Source organism: Mytilus trossulus, chromosome 5 (genome assembly GCF_036588685.1).
Source record: "Mytilus trossulus isolate FHL-02 chromosome 5, PNRI_Mtr1.1.1.hap1, whole genome shotgun sequence".
In the NCBI taxonomy this organism is placed as follows: Eukaryota; Metazoa; Mollusca; class Bivalvia; order Mytilida; family Mytilidae; genus Mytilus; species Mytilus trossulus.
The window spans coordinates 11,236,643-11,259,260 of NC_086377.1; the positions used below are offsets into that span (position 1 = coordinate 11,236,643).

The following is a 22,618-nucleotide window of genomic DNA, read 5'->3' on the forward strand; positions in this document are numbered from 1 at the left end:
AAAGGCTATTATCTAATCAGCTGGACTACAACCGATAAGACATAACTAACAATCTATACCTGACTTAGTACAGGTTGTTCAATCGTCACAAATCTATGGTAGCACTCCACGGTTATAAAATAAAATAAAAAATGAGCTACAAAATGTTTTATCATCTGCTATTCCTTGATTTCTAATACATTAACCTAACTGTTTGTGTAATTATCATATTTCTAATAAAAACAAAAGTTAAAATAATAAGCAACATGTACTGTCATTGTGTTTAGCCTATTTTTATTTACACATGAACGCAATAATATGAACAGTAGCGAATGTTTGAAACGTATAAGTTTCAATATTCATAAGTAAAAGGACTTGACAGTTTTCCTTTATATGTGTGTATGATGACATGTCCTCCTGCATGAACTAGCACATCAGAATTTTGGACTGGCGTGTCAGTCAATAACAACGCATAGCTATTCATTCTAAATTAACCTTATCTAGTCTTAATCATGTTGATGTGCATGTAATATGTTCAAATTGACATCTAACACACATTAATTTTAATAAATATATCTTAATAAAAAAAACTATAACGGTACAATAATCAGCAACTTTAATCAAAATTAAGGACGTTGGTCTTATGGTCCTCAAAAGTACCACGCTGTACTCGTCTGATTCGATTCAATATTCTTTTAAAATGAAGATGATATTACCTCAAACTAAAAATGATGGAGAACAAACTTACAAAAATGTCATAATAACATTAGCCGTACCAACTAGCTTAACATCACATATGTGTAATCAGTTGATCTAAAACAGTTATTGTTGTTTATCATGTGGTAGATGTACTTTATTTACGACGAATTTTCATCGACGTCCTCTCCAAACCATTTTTCAAATAAGATTCCCAGTACTGCCAATTTATGGAGTCATCTCGATTCTCGGTAGTCCATTCTCCATTTAAATTAACACTAGAACAGTATTTCTGAAACCACCACCCCGAATGTAACTTCTCGCTACACGGTGGAATACTTCCTCTCGCAGTGTCGTCTTTATCTTTCGTCTTAAATTGTGCATTATTGTTGTACATCATGCCATGAGTCCCATCTTCACCTTAGTATTGAAAAGATTTACATTTTATCATTAAATTCATGTATCCCTTCGAATTTTTGCTATGAGCAATAAAGCATGTTGTGAAATCATTTTCAATTTTGATTTTTACTTCATGGTCGAAATGATAAATATTTACTCTTAAATTTCATTGATCATCATGATTTAGAGAAATTATAATCAAGCATCCCCAATTTAGATCTTCTCAATGGCACTCATACCACATCTTCTTATATCTAACTTCACAAATGCTTCAAGACGATCTATTTTTTTAATGCAGACTTTACCTCAATCGAGTTATGACTTTCGAACAGCGGTATACTACTGTTGCCGTTATTTGAACCACGGTACAAACCGAGTTATTTTTCATTGCAATGTTACAAAAAATAATATCTTAAAATGTTACGGGATCAAAGATAGCAAAAAAGTTGACAGATTCAGATAAATATTCCAAAATTGATATGGGATATTTCGCTGTATTTTTTTACGTTTATCATATTAAATGTCTAATTAAATAAAAAAAAGAACCTTGATACCTTTTATTACGAAAATACAGAACAGAAGATGAAAAACAAAGAAAGTAAATAATCAAAATGATACAGTATCCTCCGTAAATAATTGTAATTCAAGTGATCTTATTTTTCTTCCTCGAACTACCATTGAACATAAGATTCAAACGCAAAGTCATCAATGTACATTCTTTAAGTATTGATTTCAGGACATTTTTAAAAAAGAGAAATCGTCCATAGCTAACATCTTTTTTCCTTTTCAATGTGTTTCTCGTATCTCTTTATGATATACATTTATGAAGAGATTACTTTTTTAGGGAATATATATGATAGAAATATTATATATAAACTAACCGACAGTTCCACAATATTCTCCGAGGGTTAGCCTGTAGTCATCGGTTTCATCTGCTATAGTAAAATTGAAATATTTTACATATGCTGTATTTCCATCGAAAGCTTGTAAATCTATTCTGAGTACATAACTGCTACCTCGCGTCATCTGGTATATGTTTTCGTTGCCTGCAAAAGTATATGACATGTTGCTATTATGAATACAAAAACAAAAAAGACATCCATTATCATTAACAAAAAAATACTCTTATCACATTAGTTGCAATAAAAAAAAGTGTGGTTCATTATCATATAATAACATTCAATGTATGTTTCACTATGATACGTTATTCAGATTGGCTAACAGCGCAGCTTGCCTTATTCCTTACGCAATTGCATTACACAATAAAATTTATCGTTCATCATGACACGACATGCGCGAGGTCCCACAATAAAGTGCACAAGTGAATTAAATAAAAATTTGAAAAAAATCATGATCTTAGCTAAAAATGTAATAATAAGTATTCATAATCTTTCAATCATTTTAATTGAAGTCTGGAGCTGGCATGTCAGTTAACTGCTAGTAGTCTGTTGTTATTTATGTATTATTGTCATTTCGTTTATTTTTTTTGGTTTCATCTTTTGACATCACACTAGGACTTCTCTTGAGCTGAATTTTTAATGTGCATATTGTAATGCGTTTACTTTTCTACATTGGCTAGAGGTATAGGGGAGGGTTAAGATCTCGCCACATTATTTATGTTTTGAGCCTGTCCCAAGTCAGGAGCCTGTAATTCAGTGGTTTTCGTTTGTTTATGTGTTGCATATTTGTTTTTCGTTCATTTTTTTTACATAGATAAGGCCGTTAGTTTTCTCGTTTAAATTGTTTTACATTGTCTTATCGGGGCCTTTTATATCTGACTTTGCGGTATGGGCTTTGCTCATTGTTGCAGGCTGTACGGTGACCTATAGTTGTTAAAGTCTGTGTCATTTTGGTCTTTTATGGATAGTTGTCTCATTGGCAATCATACCACATCTTCTTTTTTATAGTTCACATTTTGTTTAGGGGGTCAACTGAAGCATGCCTCCAAGGGGGGTAGTTCTTACTGTACTGAAGACATATTTTTGGCCTTCAACTGTTTTCTGCTCTTTGCTCGGGTTGTCTTTTTGACACATTCTCCATTTCCATTCTCAATTTTATAGGGTTAATGATTGCAATAATGTATAGAAACTTGTCTATATTTGAAGACATCTTGATTCATAGACGTCTTATGATGTTAGGATGCAAGAACAATAAAATTAAACTGGTGATGTTTTTAGCCTTTTCAATTATCATTTTTAATTACGCATTGATAAATCCCTTTGTTTTCACATGTTGGTGTTAAGTGTTCTAAAGTTTTTCGAATGCACAAATATCTATAAGTGTATGTTTACTAGAAAAGACTCAAGGCCTCTACACAGCTACTTTTGCATATGTACTATTTTTGTACCAAAAATCTGTAGTACTGGAAATCTACTTGCAATATTCAATACTATTTTGTTACTTAAAATTATTGTAGTATTAGGTACCTGAATTTTACAGTACTTTATTTGTACTTGAAATTTAACTACTACAGATTTTCGGTTGCACGGTTACATTTTCAGAATTTTGAAAGTTGTCTATTTCAAATCTCATAAAGTTATGATGATCAAACATGGAATACTGTGATCATTGTTGGTATTATTTTTGTACCAATATTTTAAGTATAAATCAAGTACTGGAAAATACAAGTATCTAAATATAACAATAATTCTAAAGTAAAGAAAAAGTACTGAATATTAAAAGTAAATGTACAGTACTACAGATGTTAGGTACAAAAATAGTACCTATGAAAAAGTAGCTGTGTACTGGTTGTATGTAAGCCCCCAACGACAACGTCAATACATTTGTCAGTGCTACTGTACTATCATATTTTAAAACAGATATAGTCTTAAATTCACCCGTCATAAATCAAAAAATTACTAAGAAAAAATATTACAACTCCCTCAAGGAAAAGGTGATCTTCTGCAATCCTTCTTTTTCTTTTGAAAAGAGAAAAGCGTATCGAATCAATGAAATTCATAAAGATTTATTTTCTATAAATGTATTCCTGAGATATTTTTCGTTTTCTTGCAAAATGGAAAGTTTATTTCGTTTTACTTGCTATGTTTATCCAACCGAATCTTTAAAAAAAAACTCTGACGAGTGGATTGAAGTTACTAAGCCTGTGAATGATAGCTTCCACCAAATTTCCTGTTTGATTCAAATAAAATATTTTAAATGCGGTTTTACTTATTGCGATTATCACCCTGTCGCATTTTTCGAAATAGTAAAACATCGCAATAATTTCTGAATTTACTGAGAATTATGATGCGGTTACGCGGTAATAACATTACTTGCCTAGCCAGTGTTCACCATTTACGTTTCCAAAACCAGACTTGTACTCCTCCCAGTTCCTATAAAAGTCCACTGAGCCGTTAAACCGTCGTTGTATAACCTTGTTTAAAGATGAAAATAGCAATTCATCGATGTTGTTTTATAGAATTTATGCTATAATTTCCTTAATTTTTAAATACTAAATTGAAACTTCTTATCTTATGGTCAATTGTTAATTACCTTCAATCAAAGTTTACCTTAGATGGATTTGGCTATGTTATAGATCATTTTTGTAATATAGCTTTTCAACTGTTTAGATTCTTTTACATTCTTGTCTTTTAAATATTCGGCTTTGGACGTGTCTGTTTAAATTCAGAAAAGAACTTCAGACGCGTGCAATTTGTTACGTGTTGCTTTCAATTTTAAGTCTATATTATTAAGTACAGTAATTTTAAATCTGGTTTCATGATCATGTGTATAATACATTGTGTTAGATTGCGTTCTTGCTAGCTAAATCTGTATTGCAAATCAGTCAAGGTATATGAGGTGAAAGATCGAGTGTGTCGATATGATGAGCTTCGCGCGCTACACCTGCATTATCCCCAATGCAATTGATCACTAAGTCAGAAAAATTAAACACAATCGTTTGATTTTCAAATGACAGAATGTCGCAGATTCTCTGGGCACTTCGTTTCCCTCTGCAAATACAAACTGACCACCACAAAATTGCACAATAGTGTTGAAAGTGACATTAATCACCAATAAATCAATCAATAATTTACAGTTGACTATTCTCGTATCATAACATTTAGAAAGTAAGATGATGCGGCGTCAAATGTTATAGATAAGGTAATTTGTGGTGGTGATCAAAGAAATACGTAGTAACGGTTTAAGTAGTTTTTTTTCTTTTAACTCAAGTCGATTGTTGTTGTGTCAGGACGATATCCCTGTAAAAAACATCCGGATAGTTTGAGAATGCACGAGCGTTAAGTATTAAAGTATTAATTGAGATAAATAAACGCCACGCAAGGTATGCTGAGAATTGGAAAAAAAGGTTTGAAAGTTTAAGTGATCACGACTGTCAAAGATTCTAAATCATCTGCAGGAATATTTCGAGGAGATTATTTCGGTAGTATTGCAAATTTCATATTAACTGCGGTGTATGACAGGTAAGCATTCAATTGTTGATTCAGTGACAGGACCTGAAGTGGGATTAACAACTTTTGCAAGAATTTTGTTGTTTGGCTTTGAAAAGATTATATGAATGTTTGATAAGAAAAACACAACTTTGTTGTCCATTACAAGGTCCAGCATTTCCTTTCATATTATCTTTTGTGTTAGATCAATGAAGGTTTTGATTCCCAACTGCTTAAACATTGAAATTGTGCTTGCATTTCCCCTTTTTTCTAGAGAAACAACTGTGATTAATAGGACTGTGTATGTGATCTACGATTATTTATTAGGAACAGAAGTGTTGAGCATAGACAAATCAATGGATTAAATATTACTCAAAATTGTTTAGATTGTGAATATTTCAGAGAAGATCAATAGATCGTTTTAGAATATTTATCAGATTGACACCACTGATAGCAATGTTTCAGCTATCCAGTTTACAACATACGGTACGGATTTTAACAGTACGTTTATATGTATGTTTTGCGTTTGCGTTTGTTGTTTGTTGTACTTTCTGTTTTTATGTTCTTTTCAGCGGGTTTAGTTTGTTATCCGGATTTGTTTTTGTTTTATAAAATTGTGACTATTGAACAACGGTATTATACTGTTGCTTTATTTTGTACTCGTCACTGAGGGTAGGTCTCTAGCTGTAAACATAAACCGTTATTTTTTAGGGTATGTTGATGTTTTAGAGAGGATATTTTTTTGTGTCAAATCGACAACTCGGAACATGAAATAGATTTAACTCACTATCCAGCCACCTTCATCTTCGTCCATATCGCAATAAACTGATATACCATTCGGACCATGTTCGGGGTAAATCGTATAAACACCGGTTGGTTGTCCTGCATTTTTATAAAATGAACAATCATGTGCAGGTTGACTAATCAAACCTGCAAAATACAAAATATAGGTAAACGGTATTTTCAAAAGGTCAAAATATAGGGCTTTGTATAAAAGTGTATATGCCCCGAACTTCTAAAAGTTAACTAACACTAAAATTCAACACTACCCTTATCTTGACTTTAGGAGTTCCATAGATTTAAATATGACAGATAAGCAAATGCATATTTAATTACTGGTAACATTCCCAACCTATTTGTCTACGAGATGAAACATAGAGATTATAACTGAGAACCAGAACGAAAACAAAATTAATTTCCTGTCAATATTATATATTCGAGAAACAGCTATATTTATAAAGTACAAATACGGTTTGTATATCAAAGATTATCTCTACATCATTAGCCATCGTTGGACTATTTAAAACACTAATAATTGTCAGGAGAATATTTAAGTTACACAGGTTAATTCTTTTTAATTGATAAGCGTCCGCCATGGGAAGCCGTGTTGTCATAATTATTTTATGGCCAAAAAAAGTACTAAACGGTAGAGCATTGATAAAAGTAAATCAGTAACTGTCGAAGTACAGCTTTCAACACGGAGCTGAGGCTCACACCGAACAGCAAGCCATAAATAGTCATTAAAAGGACGAGTGTAAAACCATTTAACAGGAAAACCAAAGGTTTAATTTATAAGAAAAACCAGACACGAGAAACACTTATGCACGCAAAACATCTGAAACTGTTTTACATAGAATTTTGCAATTGATAGATGTTTCTCAATAATCTGTATAGTTGTACGATTTTGTACCAACCATTTACAAGATCAATGAGACGTTGATACATGTACTTTATATACTATGAGACCACGAAAACAACATTTGAACACAGCTCCTAGTATATGATTCCTTGCATGGATTGTTACTAAATGTTAGAAATTAGGGAATGTATCTCCCTCATGCAAAGCTCTGATTCCTTGCACGGATTTGGCTATACTTTTTGAACTTTTTTTATAATAGCTCTTCAAGTTTCATATTAGCTTTGGATTTCAAATATTTTGGCCACGAGCATCACTGAAGAGATATGTATTGTCGAAATGCGCATCTGGTGTAGGAAAATTGGTACCGTTAATGTCATTACTACCACTTGGTCGATGCCTCTGCTGGTGAACTGGTAGTCCCCGAGAGTATCACCAACCCAGTAGCCAGTACTTCGGTACTGCCTTGAAAAGACGGATTTTTTGTGTTATCAAAATTTGTTGTTACTAAACGTTAAAAAATATTATAAATTAAGGAATGTATCTCCCTCATGCAAAGCTCTGATTACTTGCGCAGATTTGGCTATACTTATTTAAACTTTTGGATTATAGCTCTCCATCTTTTAATGTGGTAATTTTTATTTTTTTTTATTTCCTGTTTACAAAAGTTTGAATTTTTCGAAACACTAAGGATTTTCTTATCCCAGGCATAGATTACCTTAGCCGTATTTGGCACAACCTTTTTGGAATTTTGGATCCCCAATGCTCTTCAACTTTGAACTTGTTTGGCTTTTCAAATATTTTGATATGAACGTCACTGATGAGTCTTATGTAGACGAAACGCGCGTCTGGTGTACTAAATTATAACCCTGGTAACTTTGATAACTATTATATAAGCTTTGGATTTAAAATATTTTGGCCACAAGCATCACAGAAGAGACGAATTGCGCATCTGGTGCAGGAAAATAGGTACCGTTAATGTTATTATAACGTTAATTTTTGGGGAAAGATTGTTTTCATTGACCAATTTGTACCGTCATTTTGATTTTACCAATTTTATCAGAATTATAGACAATATTGTTGGTTATTGCACGACAATGATACCTTGTGAACGCAAATTCTTAGATGTCAGATGCGGGATAGATAAAAACAATGCAAACACATTTGGAAACAATGCTTTTAATAAAGTGTTTGCAAAATTCTGATATTAACTTCAAATACACTGGCCAACATAGTGTGTAACTTTCTTTGTTATTAAAAAAACGTGAAGCTTTTCATTGGCAGCAATCGAAAAGTAATGTTATTACACAAAAATCCTTCAAGTAAAAGATAACGTTTGTCAGTATTCGTGCCAATCCCTATAAAAAATATCTTCAAAAATCTAAAATATATCGTATAAAAAATATAAAAGTTCATGTAAATATTATTCCATAAATATTGAAAAGTTATAAATGCTATGAATTTCCCATATATATTATATAGTTTGTGTAAACAATGTCGCACGTTTTAGTAATACGTACTTTCTAGTTAAGGTAACACGATACCGAAGGACGTTACGCCACGAGTTATCATTCCTGACGTTATCGAATAACGTTCACACATGATGTATGTATACAAGCCAATATAGCAGGTTCTGCAATCACAAGGTGATTTTGAATTAAAAAAAAATTGGTAACTATGTGACATTTTTAACAAAAAAATTTTCTAGATGCAGAGTGCCGAGAGTTTTGATGCAATACGTAACGGTTAACTTATTTGACATAGATTGCTTTATCGTTTTCCGGCAATTCTTCTGCTCATTGTTAAGCTTTAAAAATGTATTACTTTACTTTTAAATATTCTGTTTCCTAAATATTTAAGCATCTGCACGATTTATCTATATTATGTTCTTATGTATAACAGATTGAGTATTGTCATTTTATTTTATTCTTGGTTTATATTTGCTTTTTTTTTTTTTTTTTTTTTATTCAACAACAATATATCACATGCTGTTAACAGATTTCTTCACTGGTACAGCTATTTCAGTAAAGATCCCTGTTTGTTAGTACCTTAAGACCAGGGTATCTTCAGGTAGTATTTTTTTATAATGTTGTTAGTTTATATATTATTTGTCGTTATACATTGTTTATCATTAAATACATTAATTCTCTATAATTTTACAATTATAACTCTGAATATGAACTTTATATATATATATTGTAACTATCTGATAGATGTTGGGGATAAAAACAGAATCACGGGTTATCTAAGCGTGTTCCGAATTTGATTTGTGGTTTAATGTATTTCTCTGTTATCCGGTATAACGGTAAATTCATTTGTTATTTTTTGTGTGGATTAATTACTTTCACCACGTGCTTTCCAAATTTAAATGAATTAGCCACGGAAGGTAGGTTTACATAAGAATCTTGTTCTCATAATGTATTAAGCATGATTTGCATATCTTATGTATAATATTAAGTTACAGTATGTAGATTTAAGGAAAAAGTACATTTGTACTTTCACTTTCAAAACTCAAAAAAACAAACATCTATCAAACAATTGAAGTACAAGGAGCTCTGTAAAATATTTGCAATAAATACTTATTCATGATGAACGCCGTATCTATATACCATGAAATTATCGTAGAAATCTAATCTATAGAAACTTAGGATGATGCGTAATAAAACAGGAATTGTACAAATTTTAATTCGTGTTAAAATGGTCGTCAAAAACACCGCTTGGGCTTAATTGAAAAATGTTATCATCTGTATGAGAATTCGAATAGAATTAGGCGAAAAAGAACAATACATTGTACAATCAGACTTTAAAACCCATACAAAAAATAGTTTGTTAGTATGGAATGTAAAACGTGGTTTAACTTTGTTATTTTGCCGAAAAACATTCACCGTGTTCCAAGTATAAACAGTCTCTCATATTCATTGGTCTGTACAGAGTGAATCCGATATAGTTTCTGAAACATTTATAAAATAAAGTGCAGCTTTGTAATCTTGTAGACCAAATCTACACGGGACATACAGCAAATTTGGAATGAGGTCTGAGAAAGTTAACATAGACTGAGAAATACATGAGAACTTGATTTGGAAAAAATAAAATTAAAAACAATTCAAGTCCAGTTAAAGTCTGATTAAAGACAGCCCCATGTATTTACTTGCGTCTATGAACACAAGTTGATAGTCAGGACTGGCTCTTGTCAAACTGGTTCCGTTACCATTTTTTTTCTCTCGAAATTTACAAGCAAACGACTGACTAACTTTTTATTCAAACGACAGAAAGATACTTGTTCCGTAGTGAGAACATATACATTTTATATTTCTGACAATTACGCAATTTTTATATATATATTTTTATCCTACGAATTACACCACAAGGATGAATAGGCCAAATAGAAATGGTCACTTGGTATTCTTCCGACCGGCAGTAAAATGCTTCGAAAGTGAGAAGTCTATTTGGCTGTGCGGGATGTATCAAGTTTGCAGCCACATCCGTTCAGAATGGGGACATTAAATCCGATGCCTGAGGAATAAAGAGAGTGCTATGCTCTTTGAAAATCAAAAACCTTTGCAACAACTCTTTGGGGGTCCGTAGGTGGCCTGTTGCAAGATAAAATTTCTGTCCCTATCCAATAAACCCTCATTTTGCAGTGTCATTCCAAATTTACTCGACCATAATCCCGGAACACCTCTACATAACCTACCAATTGTATTTAAGGAATAACAGTACTGTAGTTGAAGAGTTGCCACCGTCAATTGTAGATTTGACGGTCGCAAATGCAGTTTTACTGGCGACGGTGGCAACTCTTCAACTACAGTACTGTTATTCCGATTCTAATGCATTTCAAAAAGAAAAAATACGATAAAACTTGAAAAAATGTCTAAATTTGTCAAATAAAAAAAATCCGTGAAAATTCATAAATGATTTTGGCACAAAGACGTCATGTCTAAACGTGACGTCATACAACTGAAAACTTACAAACTGGAGGTTATGACGTTACCTGTACGCTTCAAATTCGGATAAAATAACATTAAATCGGTGAATTCGAGGAAGGTATTGTTTTATTTTCGATTTTATAGTAGAAATCGAACATTTGTTGATTCATCCATTCAAAATGGCAGGTCCCTCCTTAGTTACGCCTGGTCAACTGTGGATTTGACGGCAACTTTTAGCCAATGAAAAAAATTGTTACATCCAAATTGCATTAGAATTATTGTTTACTTGTTCTCGCCCTGAACATGCATGATATATTTGCCACTGGACGTAAAGCAAACAGCAATCAATCCGACAATTTACAACCGTCACTTCAAACTTTAGTTGTTAAAATTCAAATCATTGCCCCTAATTTTTCTAAGAAATCGACAAAGTTTACGAACATTTACGCCAACAGAAATATCTACGTTACCGCTTGCTCATTATGGAAGAGGGTAACATGAGACTAATAAAAGAACAAGTATAAATAAAGCAAACAATTATATGGAAAATTTTATTTGTGCAACAGTTGGCTGTTATAATGATAAATGGAGATATGGGATATGCAATTTATAAGAAAGCAACATCTGGAGCCAAGGCTCCGTGTTGAAGGCCGTACATTGACCTGTAATGGTTTACTTTTTTAAATTGTTATTTGTATGGAGAGTACTCTCATTGGCACTCACACCAAATCTTCCTATATCTATACCTAACGACACCAAAACCAAAGAAATCAAGCAAATTGGACGAGTTCTATTTTTTTCTAATTTGTTTTTTTTTAGTTTCTAATTTGTAGTTTTAGTCAAGGTTAGTCCCCTAGATTGGAAAGTTTTGATATGTATAATTATCACAGTAACATTTCAGTCTCTTAGAACATATTTGTTTAAGTCTTAAAATTTTTATTCTTCGGTAGAAAATTCAAACCATAATGATTGAAATAAGGTGGTGTAGTAAAATTGCCAATTAATTAACTTTCCACCAAAAACAAAAAGACGGAAATGTAAGTTTGCTTACAATGCTACTTCATTTTAGATCTCCAAATAACTATATATATTCAAAAATATGTTTTGTCACCAAAATCCTAAAAGGCACGTCTCATCGTATTGTGTCACATGTGTCCGTTCAACCGTCAATCCCACACTTGGTATATAGGGTGTATACGGCTAAGTATTTAGCACTACAGTCTTTTTGCTTCAAGTTAAAATTATATACATGGTGTTAAAACTTATATTAAAGCTGCGCGTATCGTCTGGATTTTCTTTATTTTTTGTTCATGCCAGGTTGCTTGATTATGCATTTTGATAAAAAAAAAAAAAAAAAAGGCACGCAGAGTACAGACTCCGGCTTACGTCTCCTACATGTTCGTGGAATTTCAAGCTGGATCCTTTATATTTCGCAGTTTGTTAAACTTATAAAGAATGCATATCTGATCTAAAGAATAACGTTACATTCTGTATTTAAAAACGTCACACGTTTTCGGCCAACTTCTAAGGGTATCAATCCACTTTGAAGCCATTTATCTCAAAAACAAGGATGGTGACATATAAGTTTCTATATGTGCATGGATTCAGAATGCAATCCTGGATATTATGTTAGTTTTTTTGTTTTTCTCCGTATATAAGAACATAGCCATCCATTGGAAAATCTAAAAAGACAAGCCGAAAAATAGGCATTTCCCCTATATACCTAAGTAAATCTGTCGCCAAAATTGACGTTTTCTTGTGAAAATACCAAGAAAACAAAAATGGTGATCCCCATTTTTTATTACATATTCCGATGTAACATGATTCAAAGAACACGTGTGCCAAAAAATTTGGAAATCGGCAGATATGCCATTCGGTATCGTGTTACCTTAAACGAACTCCCTTATCAACATTTACGAATATGTATCATATATAACCATCTTAATTTCCATAAATCGAATTATTCAAGTATTTGATCTCAGCACATAAAAAATATTGTTCCACTTAATTACAAACCATTGAAGCGTGAAATTTATTCTCCAATGTTTGAGTTAGGTTAATCTGATCATCTATGTGATAACAATTTAAATGTCTTTGTTTTTCTCACATTTCATAGCAGGATCCATTATCGATAATTGAATTACTATTAGAAAATGAGGTTGCATATCTAAACAACTTGATTCACTGCCGTGTAAATGGTTAAATGGAAAACAGATGATTCTTAATTTTACATTTTTCTTCTATCAATTTGAAAGTAATATTTCATACATTCTAATTAGATCTTATATTAATCCATTCTCTTCCCTTTGATAACTATTAATCCAGGTATTGTTTGTTTCAACAGTTAATAATTCATAATTATCTGTTAATTGTTGAAACAAACAATACCTGGATTAATATAAGATGGAAATAGAATGTATGAAATATTACTTCAAATTGATAGAAGAAAAAATAAAAAATCACAAAATTACTGAACCCCGAGAAATTCAAACATCAAAAACCCTAATTATCAAATGGCAAAATCAAAAGCTCAAACACATCAAACACATCAAACGAATAGATAACAACGGCAATATTCCTGACTTTGTACAGGCATTTTGATGTAAACAAATGATAGATTTAACCTGGTTTTAAAGGTAGCTAAACCTGTCACTTGTATGACAGTCACATCAAATTCCATTAAATTGACAACGATGTGGGATCAAAATAAACATATTTAAAAGGTAAAAATGTCAAAATATCTGTACAGCTGTCAACATTGTGTAATAATTTTAAACACTAAAAATAAATGAACGAAAGAAGCACAAAGAAGAATACATGCCAAATGTAGACTGGGGTACAAAATAATTGGTAGCCACGATCAGTAAGATTCGTAGTTAAGGGTTAGTTTTTTCAGACTATTAATTTCGTTAAAGCATTACAAGTAAAATGTTGACTGAGGTATAAAAAAAAATGCTAACCTAGACTTCTAAAACCACAGACAGATTTATGCTGTAGGAGTAATCGTTTTTGACACGTTGGATTGAGATACGCAACTGTCATCGTGAAGAACGCCACATGCGGGGAGTTGTCTATGTTTGACCGGGAGTTGTGGTTTTGCCGCGGGTATAAAGTGACCAAAAAGCCCTAAATAATGTGTTACAAGAATAAAACGCAACCATAAGGTAAACAAAAGTTCCCAGTACTCCGTTTTCTTTAATTAAGACCTCATGCCAGTTTTTCCGTGTTACAGATTTTGAGACTTCATTGGATAAAACACTACTTTTGGCGCTTTCTTTTCGTATGATTTATATAAAAATGAATTTCTATCAGAGAATTGAACCAAATGACAGATTCTTAGACAAAATGTATTGCTTTTAAAGTTATTTTTTATTGAAAGGTAATTGGTCGCTCTGGGAGTCAGATTCTGAGTGAGAGAGTGAGACATTAGTTAAAACAATGAGTAGATTTTCTTAGATTTTGTCTTTATATGATATATGTAGTTTTTATTTCAAACACACCTTTTATGTTATAATACCGGTTGTTATGATAACTCATTACAAACTTATGATATTTCATTTGGTCAATATTCTAGTTTTTTAAGTACTTATTAATATGAACTTTTTAACATAGGCAACAGTAGTATACAGCTGTTCAACATTTATAAATCAATTGAGAGAAATCAAATTCGGGTACAAAATAAAATCGAGTGAAATTATAAGAGGAAAACCGCGGCAATGGAAATACTGAACGGAAACCAAAAATAAACGCCAATGCAACATAAATTTAAAAAAAAGTAGAGATAGAGGAAAGGCATCCCCGTATTAAGTTTTACACTTGAACACGACTGTTTTTCTCTTTCATGTACTATCATGATCAAAAATAAGTTTTTCTCTTTCAAGTAATATTATGACCAGAAATATGTAACGGCTTCATTGCGTAATGCAAAATCACTAATAGACTTCCGTATAAGATTTGCCGGAAGCCATCAATAAAGGCAACAGTAATATACTTCTGTTTGAAATTACAAAAAAAAAACGATTAAAAAAAATAATCTGGTTTACAAATTAAACTGAGGGACATGCATAAAATATAAGAGAACTACGACACAAAAGAAACACAACATTAAAATGTAACACACACGGAAAGTTCTATAATATAATAATGGCAATTTTCCATCAAAAGCGACAAATTATCAAATGTCTTCTACATAACAATTGTAATCATAACTACATTTATTAGACCTAGCCATTTAGCGCAACAAACAATGGTAATAGTCTACCCATAGAATATAAAAAGTCGATAGTTTAACAACATCTTTTTGATGTTCCCGATACCGCATTTCAGATGTTAAAATCATTGACATAAATCTAACTTGTTTTTATAAATGAAAGAAAATCAGAAGCCAAATAATATAATTTTTAATTTTAATTGCTCTGTAGAAATGGTTTTTTCATCTTCTTAAGGGCTAATAGAAACGTTACTGGCAATACTGTCATTATATTCCGATGAGTATTTTTGTGATGAGAGTAAGCGAATTCGTTTTGGCTTTATACGCATCCATGTGTGCTTTATCGATGAACGGATTTCAGCTTTCCTGTTGCCTATTTTGAAAATAATGTAAAGAAATCACAATATCAACATCACATGTCCAGTGCAACTATAATTCACTTTAAAATTGAAAACATATGATTTCAAACACAATATTAAAAGTAACTCGCTACTACAGGTAGCCATAATTTTTGGCTCAATACTACCGATCAAGGAAACAAAAAGGGAGTTGGCTTGTCAGTTTCAAAGTAATTAACTTTTCAAAACACTAGTTTATATTGAAAGGGGATAAATAAAGGAGTCCAAAGAGCAAAAAAAATATATAGGTCACCGTGCTTGTTTTCGATATAAAAGCCATTGAAATTTTGGCGGGAAAATATTTTCTCTTGACTTTTCATAGCTTTATCATTGACAAGTTGAAGCTCTCTAAAACTGTTAAAAAGTAATTAAAATGTTATTAGACTTTTAACAGATGGCTTTATATTATAAATGTAAAAGATTTACAAAAAGAAAAATGGGGGTCACCGGGCAAATTTGTTCAAGGCATACAAATGGATAAAACCAGAGGATTCCGAAAATCTGACAAAAAATCCAAAACACGACAAGCTTCCTTTATACCTGTAGTTTTATTGAAATAAACGTTTATAGCACTTACGTGAATTTTATATTAATAACATTAGAAATTAGGTGATATTTGTAAAGATTAGATGATAATATTGAAGTGAAAAGTAAAATAACACAAACAACAACATACTCCCAAGAAAATTCTAAACAGAAAGTCCCGAAGCAAATGGCAAATTTAAAAGCTCAAACACATCAAACGAAAGGATAACAACTACCATATTTCTGACAAGGCTAAGGACTTTTTACATTTAGAAAATGGTGGATTGAAACTGGTTTATCGCTAACTAAACATCTCACTTGTATGGCAATTCTTTTAAAGCGCGATATCTCCCTATTTTTTAATTACATTTGCAAAGATTAGGTGACCCTTTACTAATTTTATATCATTTTGAAACAAAATGTCGATGAAAACATATGTGTTATTTTAAAACATTGAATAACATCATGTTCCGATAGAACGGTGTTCCGATAAACAGCAAATTGAGCAATTCTTATCAAATATAATCTTTTTTACAATATTTACATACTAGTATATGCTCTACATTTGTAATTCTTTATTTATTGCGAATATTCAGATAGTAATTATACCTTAGAAATTATTGATTGAATGGTCAACAGTTTCATTCTTTCATTTTTCTTCAGGATGTGAACCAATTAAGAAGGAAACAAAATTGTATCCACCGCACTGTCGATGAGGGGCGGTTATTCAACTATCACTGAATTTATTTGGTAAAGGGGGATGTTGGTGGAAATCTTGCAAGATCCAGAACTCTGATTTTTTTTACAAAGGTTCTTAAACCTGCAGACTTTCTACAAACGGAACCCGATTGAAGGTCCACATTATAAACAAGTGTAATTGTACATCCCATACAGTTCTAACGGATGATAGAAGTTCACTCAAGTAAAAGAAAAGTGTGAAAATTACAAAATTACAAATAAAGTATTCGGTGTTCTTTAATATTTATTATAGATAGCCACGAGAACGATCATTTACGAACTTCTTTGTTACATATTTGTTTGTTTGGGGGTTTTTTTTGTAATGATTAAGATACTAGCATTACGTTGACTTGTTCACCCTTTTTAATACATCTTTACTTATTATGTCCGTTTGTTTTGTTATCAATACAATGTAACTAAACTCATCATTTATACCATGACGCTCGAATAAAAAAAAATTTAAAGCCAAATAAAGTACAAAGTTGAAGAGCATTGAGGACCAAACATTCCTAATAGGTTTGCCAAAATGTAATCTATGTCAGAGGTAGAAAAGCCTAAGTTTTTTTTATAAATTCAACGTTTTGTTAACAGTTAATTAAAAAAGTATGAACATATAAATGATAACTCAAGTCAAAACAGTAGTGCTGACTGCTGGGAGTTTCATGTGACTGTACATGTCCGAAAGTATGTATACATCCATACAGTACTACCGGATGATAAGTTCACTAATAAAAGTTTAAAAATTACAAAATCAAATACAAAATCTTCGATGTTCAAAAATAAAATATAAAGGTCATAGAAAGCCAAGAGAACGATCATGTACGTACATTCATACTTTGTCAAAACGAAGTATATATTCAACAATAATAATAAAAATGATAGGTCACCGAGCATTTTCTCAACTACAGGTTGAGACAAAAGGACACATTTTGTATGGATTACTAGTATACAGAAAAAAAATATTATGTGATAAAAAGCTTAACTTAACGTTTGCAGTGTAAAATAAAATACGAAACGATAGCTTTAGGAAAATGCTTTGAGAAATCAGAAAAGGCTAATGTCACGGTACTTTTATTTCTGGCTTAAAAACAAAATAGCAAAATTACATAGAGATTCCTTAAAGTAGCACAATACAAAGATTGTATATCTCCAATTCCCCAGTTTTAAAATGCTTTTACTTTCGTTTTAATGCATGGAAATTGATAAAAGTGGTATAAATGGATAGCTAACAGATTACTATTTCAATTAAATGCAATGTTAGTATTAAACAACAATTATGTAATCAACTATTATGTTTACTGTGTCTAAAAAAATTTACAAGAAATGTCCACTTTTAATTTAAATTAGCTTCTTCATGGTAACCCCGAGAGAGTTTATTTTATTTTATGTTGTTCCTATAACCATTAAATACAAAAGAGTGTCTCAGATTTTGGATAGAATGTATAGGTCAAACTTTACACCTAATCAAACATTTTCTACTTTTATGTGGTAAGGATGTTTACACTAATTACAGATTTATGAGAGAATGGAATATAATAGTGATAATATGAGACACCCTTTTGTTGCTCCTGCTGTGTTGATTAAGATTTCGTTTAAATTTCTTGTATAGCTAAAGAGATGAAAGAGCTAAAACATTCAAGTGAACTGACCAAGATTTTCCCATTTATTGCATAATAACTAATCACACAATGATTTCATATCAAACATATTGCATTAATTCAAAAGATACATCTTTAATCTGTCTATAATTACCTCTTTTATTGATTTATATGCTTTTTTAAGAGAGTAACAGCATTTATACGGTTTGAGATTGGAAGTAAAACAATCTTTGTCTTTAAAATGTCAATTTAACTTCAAATATTAAAAACAAGCAAAAATAATCTACACTTGTAAAATATGTAGATATTTATAAGTTATAATCTGATAAATTAGTTATCTACATTCCTGCATCAAATTTTGCTAACTTGATTGAAAACATGGACCTTAGATTCTATTTTTTACAAATGCGGTCTGGGTGAAAATTACGGGAAAATTAAAGTAAAAACATTAAAGTGATTGAATTAAAGATGTTGAAAACAAATGCAGTTTGTGGAATAGATATCATCGATAATCAAATAATTGCAACATATTTTGAATTCTTCTGAAGTTCATCTTACCTTCTAAATCTCGCCTGAAAAGTGAAAATCCTGTTTGAATTTCGTCGTTTCCGGGACAACAACCAGAAGTAAAGATGTTACAAGTTTGTGTTTCTGGGTTGTAGTCTGCTAAACATGCATCATCTCTGCCATGGAACCTGCGTACACAGACAATAAGAGATTTTGCGAGTTCTGATTCCACGGGAGAGATAGTTTGTATAACTCGCTTGTTTTTCTCGACAGAATATTTTCCCACACGCACAGTTGTACAGATGGAATCGTTTAAACTCGTTATGAAAATCAGCAGCAATAACACGAACTGTGTCTGCTTATATCTTGAAGCCTCCATCTTTAATATATCAAAGTATTGCTCTGAAGATAGATCTGGGTACGAAAAATGACAATGTTAAAAAAATCAAATGTATTTTCCATTATTTGGAAGAAAAAAAATCCCAATTAAATCGGTAAACTCGAAAATAAATGCAACGTTTTAATTGCGCCTTTTAAGTTATTCATATATGCAGTTAGCAAAATTTAATTTGGAAAATTTTGAAATTGCTTCCGTTTTTATACTATTCGAATCTATCTTCTAATGACTGTCGAAATCAACTTAGCGGTAAAAATATCTGTTATTATAAAATTTACAAATAAATCTTTGTTTTCGTTAATCAATTGTCTCTCTGCATTTTGTAGAAATCCATCATTATCTAACTTAATACAGATTTGTGTTAATTCAAGACATTGTTACCGAATAGATGTTTCACCAGTTTTGACATGACTGTTCCGCTAAGATATCGTAATCTCGTGAGAACTCACGAGAACTAAGACCCTGGACGTCCACATCTCATCTTTATACCATAACTAGTTATCGTATTACACACTGTGAATTTTATGATTTCCAAATTAATATAAATATTTAATATTCAAACAGATTATGAGTGTAACAATAACCATAAAATAGCCATCAATTAACCAATCCGTTAAATTGATTGTTTACTTTCTCTGACATGTGTCTTTCATGTCACGTGGTAGGTTAGGCGATAGGCTTTCAGTCATGGTTGGCTGAACATGTTTTAATCATCTTTAATCATGTTTTATCTTTTCATCGGGAAAACAATAATTCACATGCAATAATAAGAAAACATTAGAGTCATGTGTTATACTAATGTTAAATGTCACGATAGAAAAATACAGACAATTACATTATAATACGATGCACTTTAGAACAATGTTGAAATTAAATGACGATTCTTCTGAAAATTAATTTGTTTACAAGAAGTTATCGCTCCTTTCTAAATATTAAAATCACAAAAAATACTGAACTCCGAGGAAATTTCAAAACGGAAAGTCCTTAACCAAATGGCACAATCAAAAGCGTAAACACATCAAACGAATGAAAGACAACTGACATAGTCATGCATAACTTGTTACAGACATTTTCTTATGTAAAAAATGGTGGATTTAACCTTGTTATAGCTAGCTTAACTTCTCATTTGTATGACAGTCGCATCAAATTCCATCATATTGGCAACAATGTTATCGTGATCGTATAAGTTGTAGTTTGCGTTGTGTTTTGAATAGAGAAAAAGACGTCTATACAAATGGATGATTTAATGCTGGAACACAATGACGTTAATACATAGCAACCATGACGTTACATATATAAAGCGCTAACGCGTAAAGGTACATGTTAGAATCCCGCGTTATGTGATTGTCTCTGTTTAATCTTGTGTGTTTTCCCAAAGCGATTTACTAATAACTCCACGGCTTTGTGATAGTTTGCGCTGGACAAGTTTAAACCATTAATGACAGTCATAGCGTCTGCATCTAGAAGTGACTGTAGGTATGTGAATTTCTGGACATCAGTAAGTGTATGATTGCTGTGAATTGTGTTTTTAAACGACTCCCAAAAGTATTGCCACTCAAGAATATCCCCATAAAAAGTAGCTAGGGTTAGCTTCGGCAAGCCGTGATTTTGACTAAACAGTTAACTATTAGTAGTTTGTGATGAATATCTTGGGAAGAATTATGTGTGCATTACAGGACTGGTTGCGGAACTGACTTCATGCATGTTCATGACGGGGCGTGTGTTTGGAATGCTTTCATGAGATAATTCTGTACATGTACGTGTAACTGTTTGTGCTAATTTCTTATAACGGCGTAAATTTGTTTCAAGATCTAAATTATACTCATCTGCATCTGTGATTTCAACTTCTATATCTTCATCCGATGTATTTTCCAAAATCTGTTCATCCAGTTTAAGAATTACACTTCGTTTTGGTCACTTTAGCGTCAATAATTGGATCTGCAATGTCTATATCCATCTCCGAATCAGTGTTCAGCTCATCTAGTTTCTTGAAGAATTTCGTAACAGCGGCTCTATTTCCAGCCCGAATAGACTTGATTCTCGACGAATCCATCTTTTATCCTGGTCTCGGTACCAACCGATCGTATAAATTGTAGTTTGCGTTGTGTTTTGAATAGAGAAAAAGACGTCTATACAAATGGATGATTTAATGCTGGAACACAATGACGTTAATATATAGCAACCATGACGTTGCATATAGAGAGCGCTAACGCGTAAAGGTACATGTATGATTCCCGCGTTATGGGATTGTCTCTGTTTATCCTCGACAATGTGTGAACAAAAAACCGACAGACACAATAGGTCAAAAGGTCAAAATGTCAAAAATAGGGGCACAGTAGTCAACATTGTGTTTTTATCGTTATCACGAGAAAAAAACAAGTATAGTTAAGAAATGTGTTCATTCCTAGAGTATGAATACTCCTCCGAAAACTAATTTACGTCTTTTTTTTATTTTTATTTTTTGGAGGAGAATTATTGCTGCAAAAATGTCTATCATCAAATATACCAGAAAACATAGGGCTATAATGAAATAAGCAAATGTCTTAAGAGGAATGCATTGTATGTCTAAGTCTTTTAATCAATGAAAAAAACATTTTATTATGTTTCATTATTTCGATTCTTTATAAATTGTAGAACTTGTGTATGATTGGTGGTCTTATCGTAGCTATATAAGGGAAGATAAATCATAAATCTAACTTTTATTCAGAAATGTATTCATAGTAAATTTAATGATATTTATTGTTTTGTATTAAGAAAACAATCTTAGAGACTTCAATTTTCTTGCTTTACTGTGGATTCATTTTTATTCGTTGTATACCAATTTTCGTGGGTTTCGTGGGCCATAGCGAACCACAAATTTAAGAATTCAACGAAGAATAATCCTGATAAATGTGTATGAAGTCGGATGTTTATTTCCGGTTATGGTATGCAGTTTTAGTATAGTGTTGACTAGCGATAAACATTGTAACATAAAACGTGTTTTTTTATTGAAAGAAGATACACGTATTTTAATTAAATCAATAATAAATATATTGAATATCAGTGATATTTTACTTTATGAAATTGATTAAAACTGTTCATGGAAAATAACTGCAAGTTGTTAATTACCGTGTCATAGTTTGGTTTACTAGTGATTAAAAATCAATAGGATTAAGTACGGGGATATTGCCCGTAGGTAATATTGTTTATGACAGGAACATTTATTGTCACCCCTTTTACTT

The 22,618-nt window shown here is 31.7% G+C and overlaps 1 protein-coding gene across 1 annotated transcript; it reads right to left on the minus strand.

Moving 5' to 3' along the window:
• Positions 1 to 329: 329 nt before the first annotated feature.
• LOC134718514 (fibrinogen-like protein A) lies at positions 330 to 20,020 on the minus strand. Its single transcript, XM_063581084.1, has 5 exons — positions 19,052 to 20,020; positions 6,250 to 6,392; positions 4,351 to 4,447; positions 1,956 to 2,120; positions 330 to 1,095 (listed from the first exon to the last, which is right to left on the minus strand). Exons 1-5 carry the CDS (start codon positions 19,377 to 19,379, stop codon positions 833 to 835), a joined length of 996 nt encoding a protein of 331 aa, XP_063437154.1. The 5' UTR covers positions 19,380 to 20,020; the 3' UTR covers positions 330 to 832.
• Between the last annotated feature and the right edge of the window lie 2,598 nt (positions 20,021 to 22,618).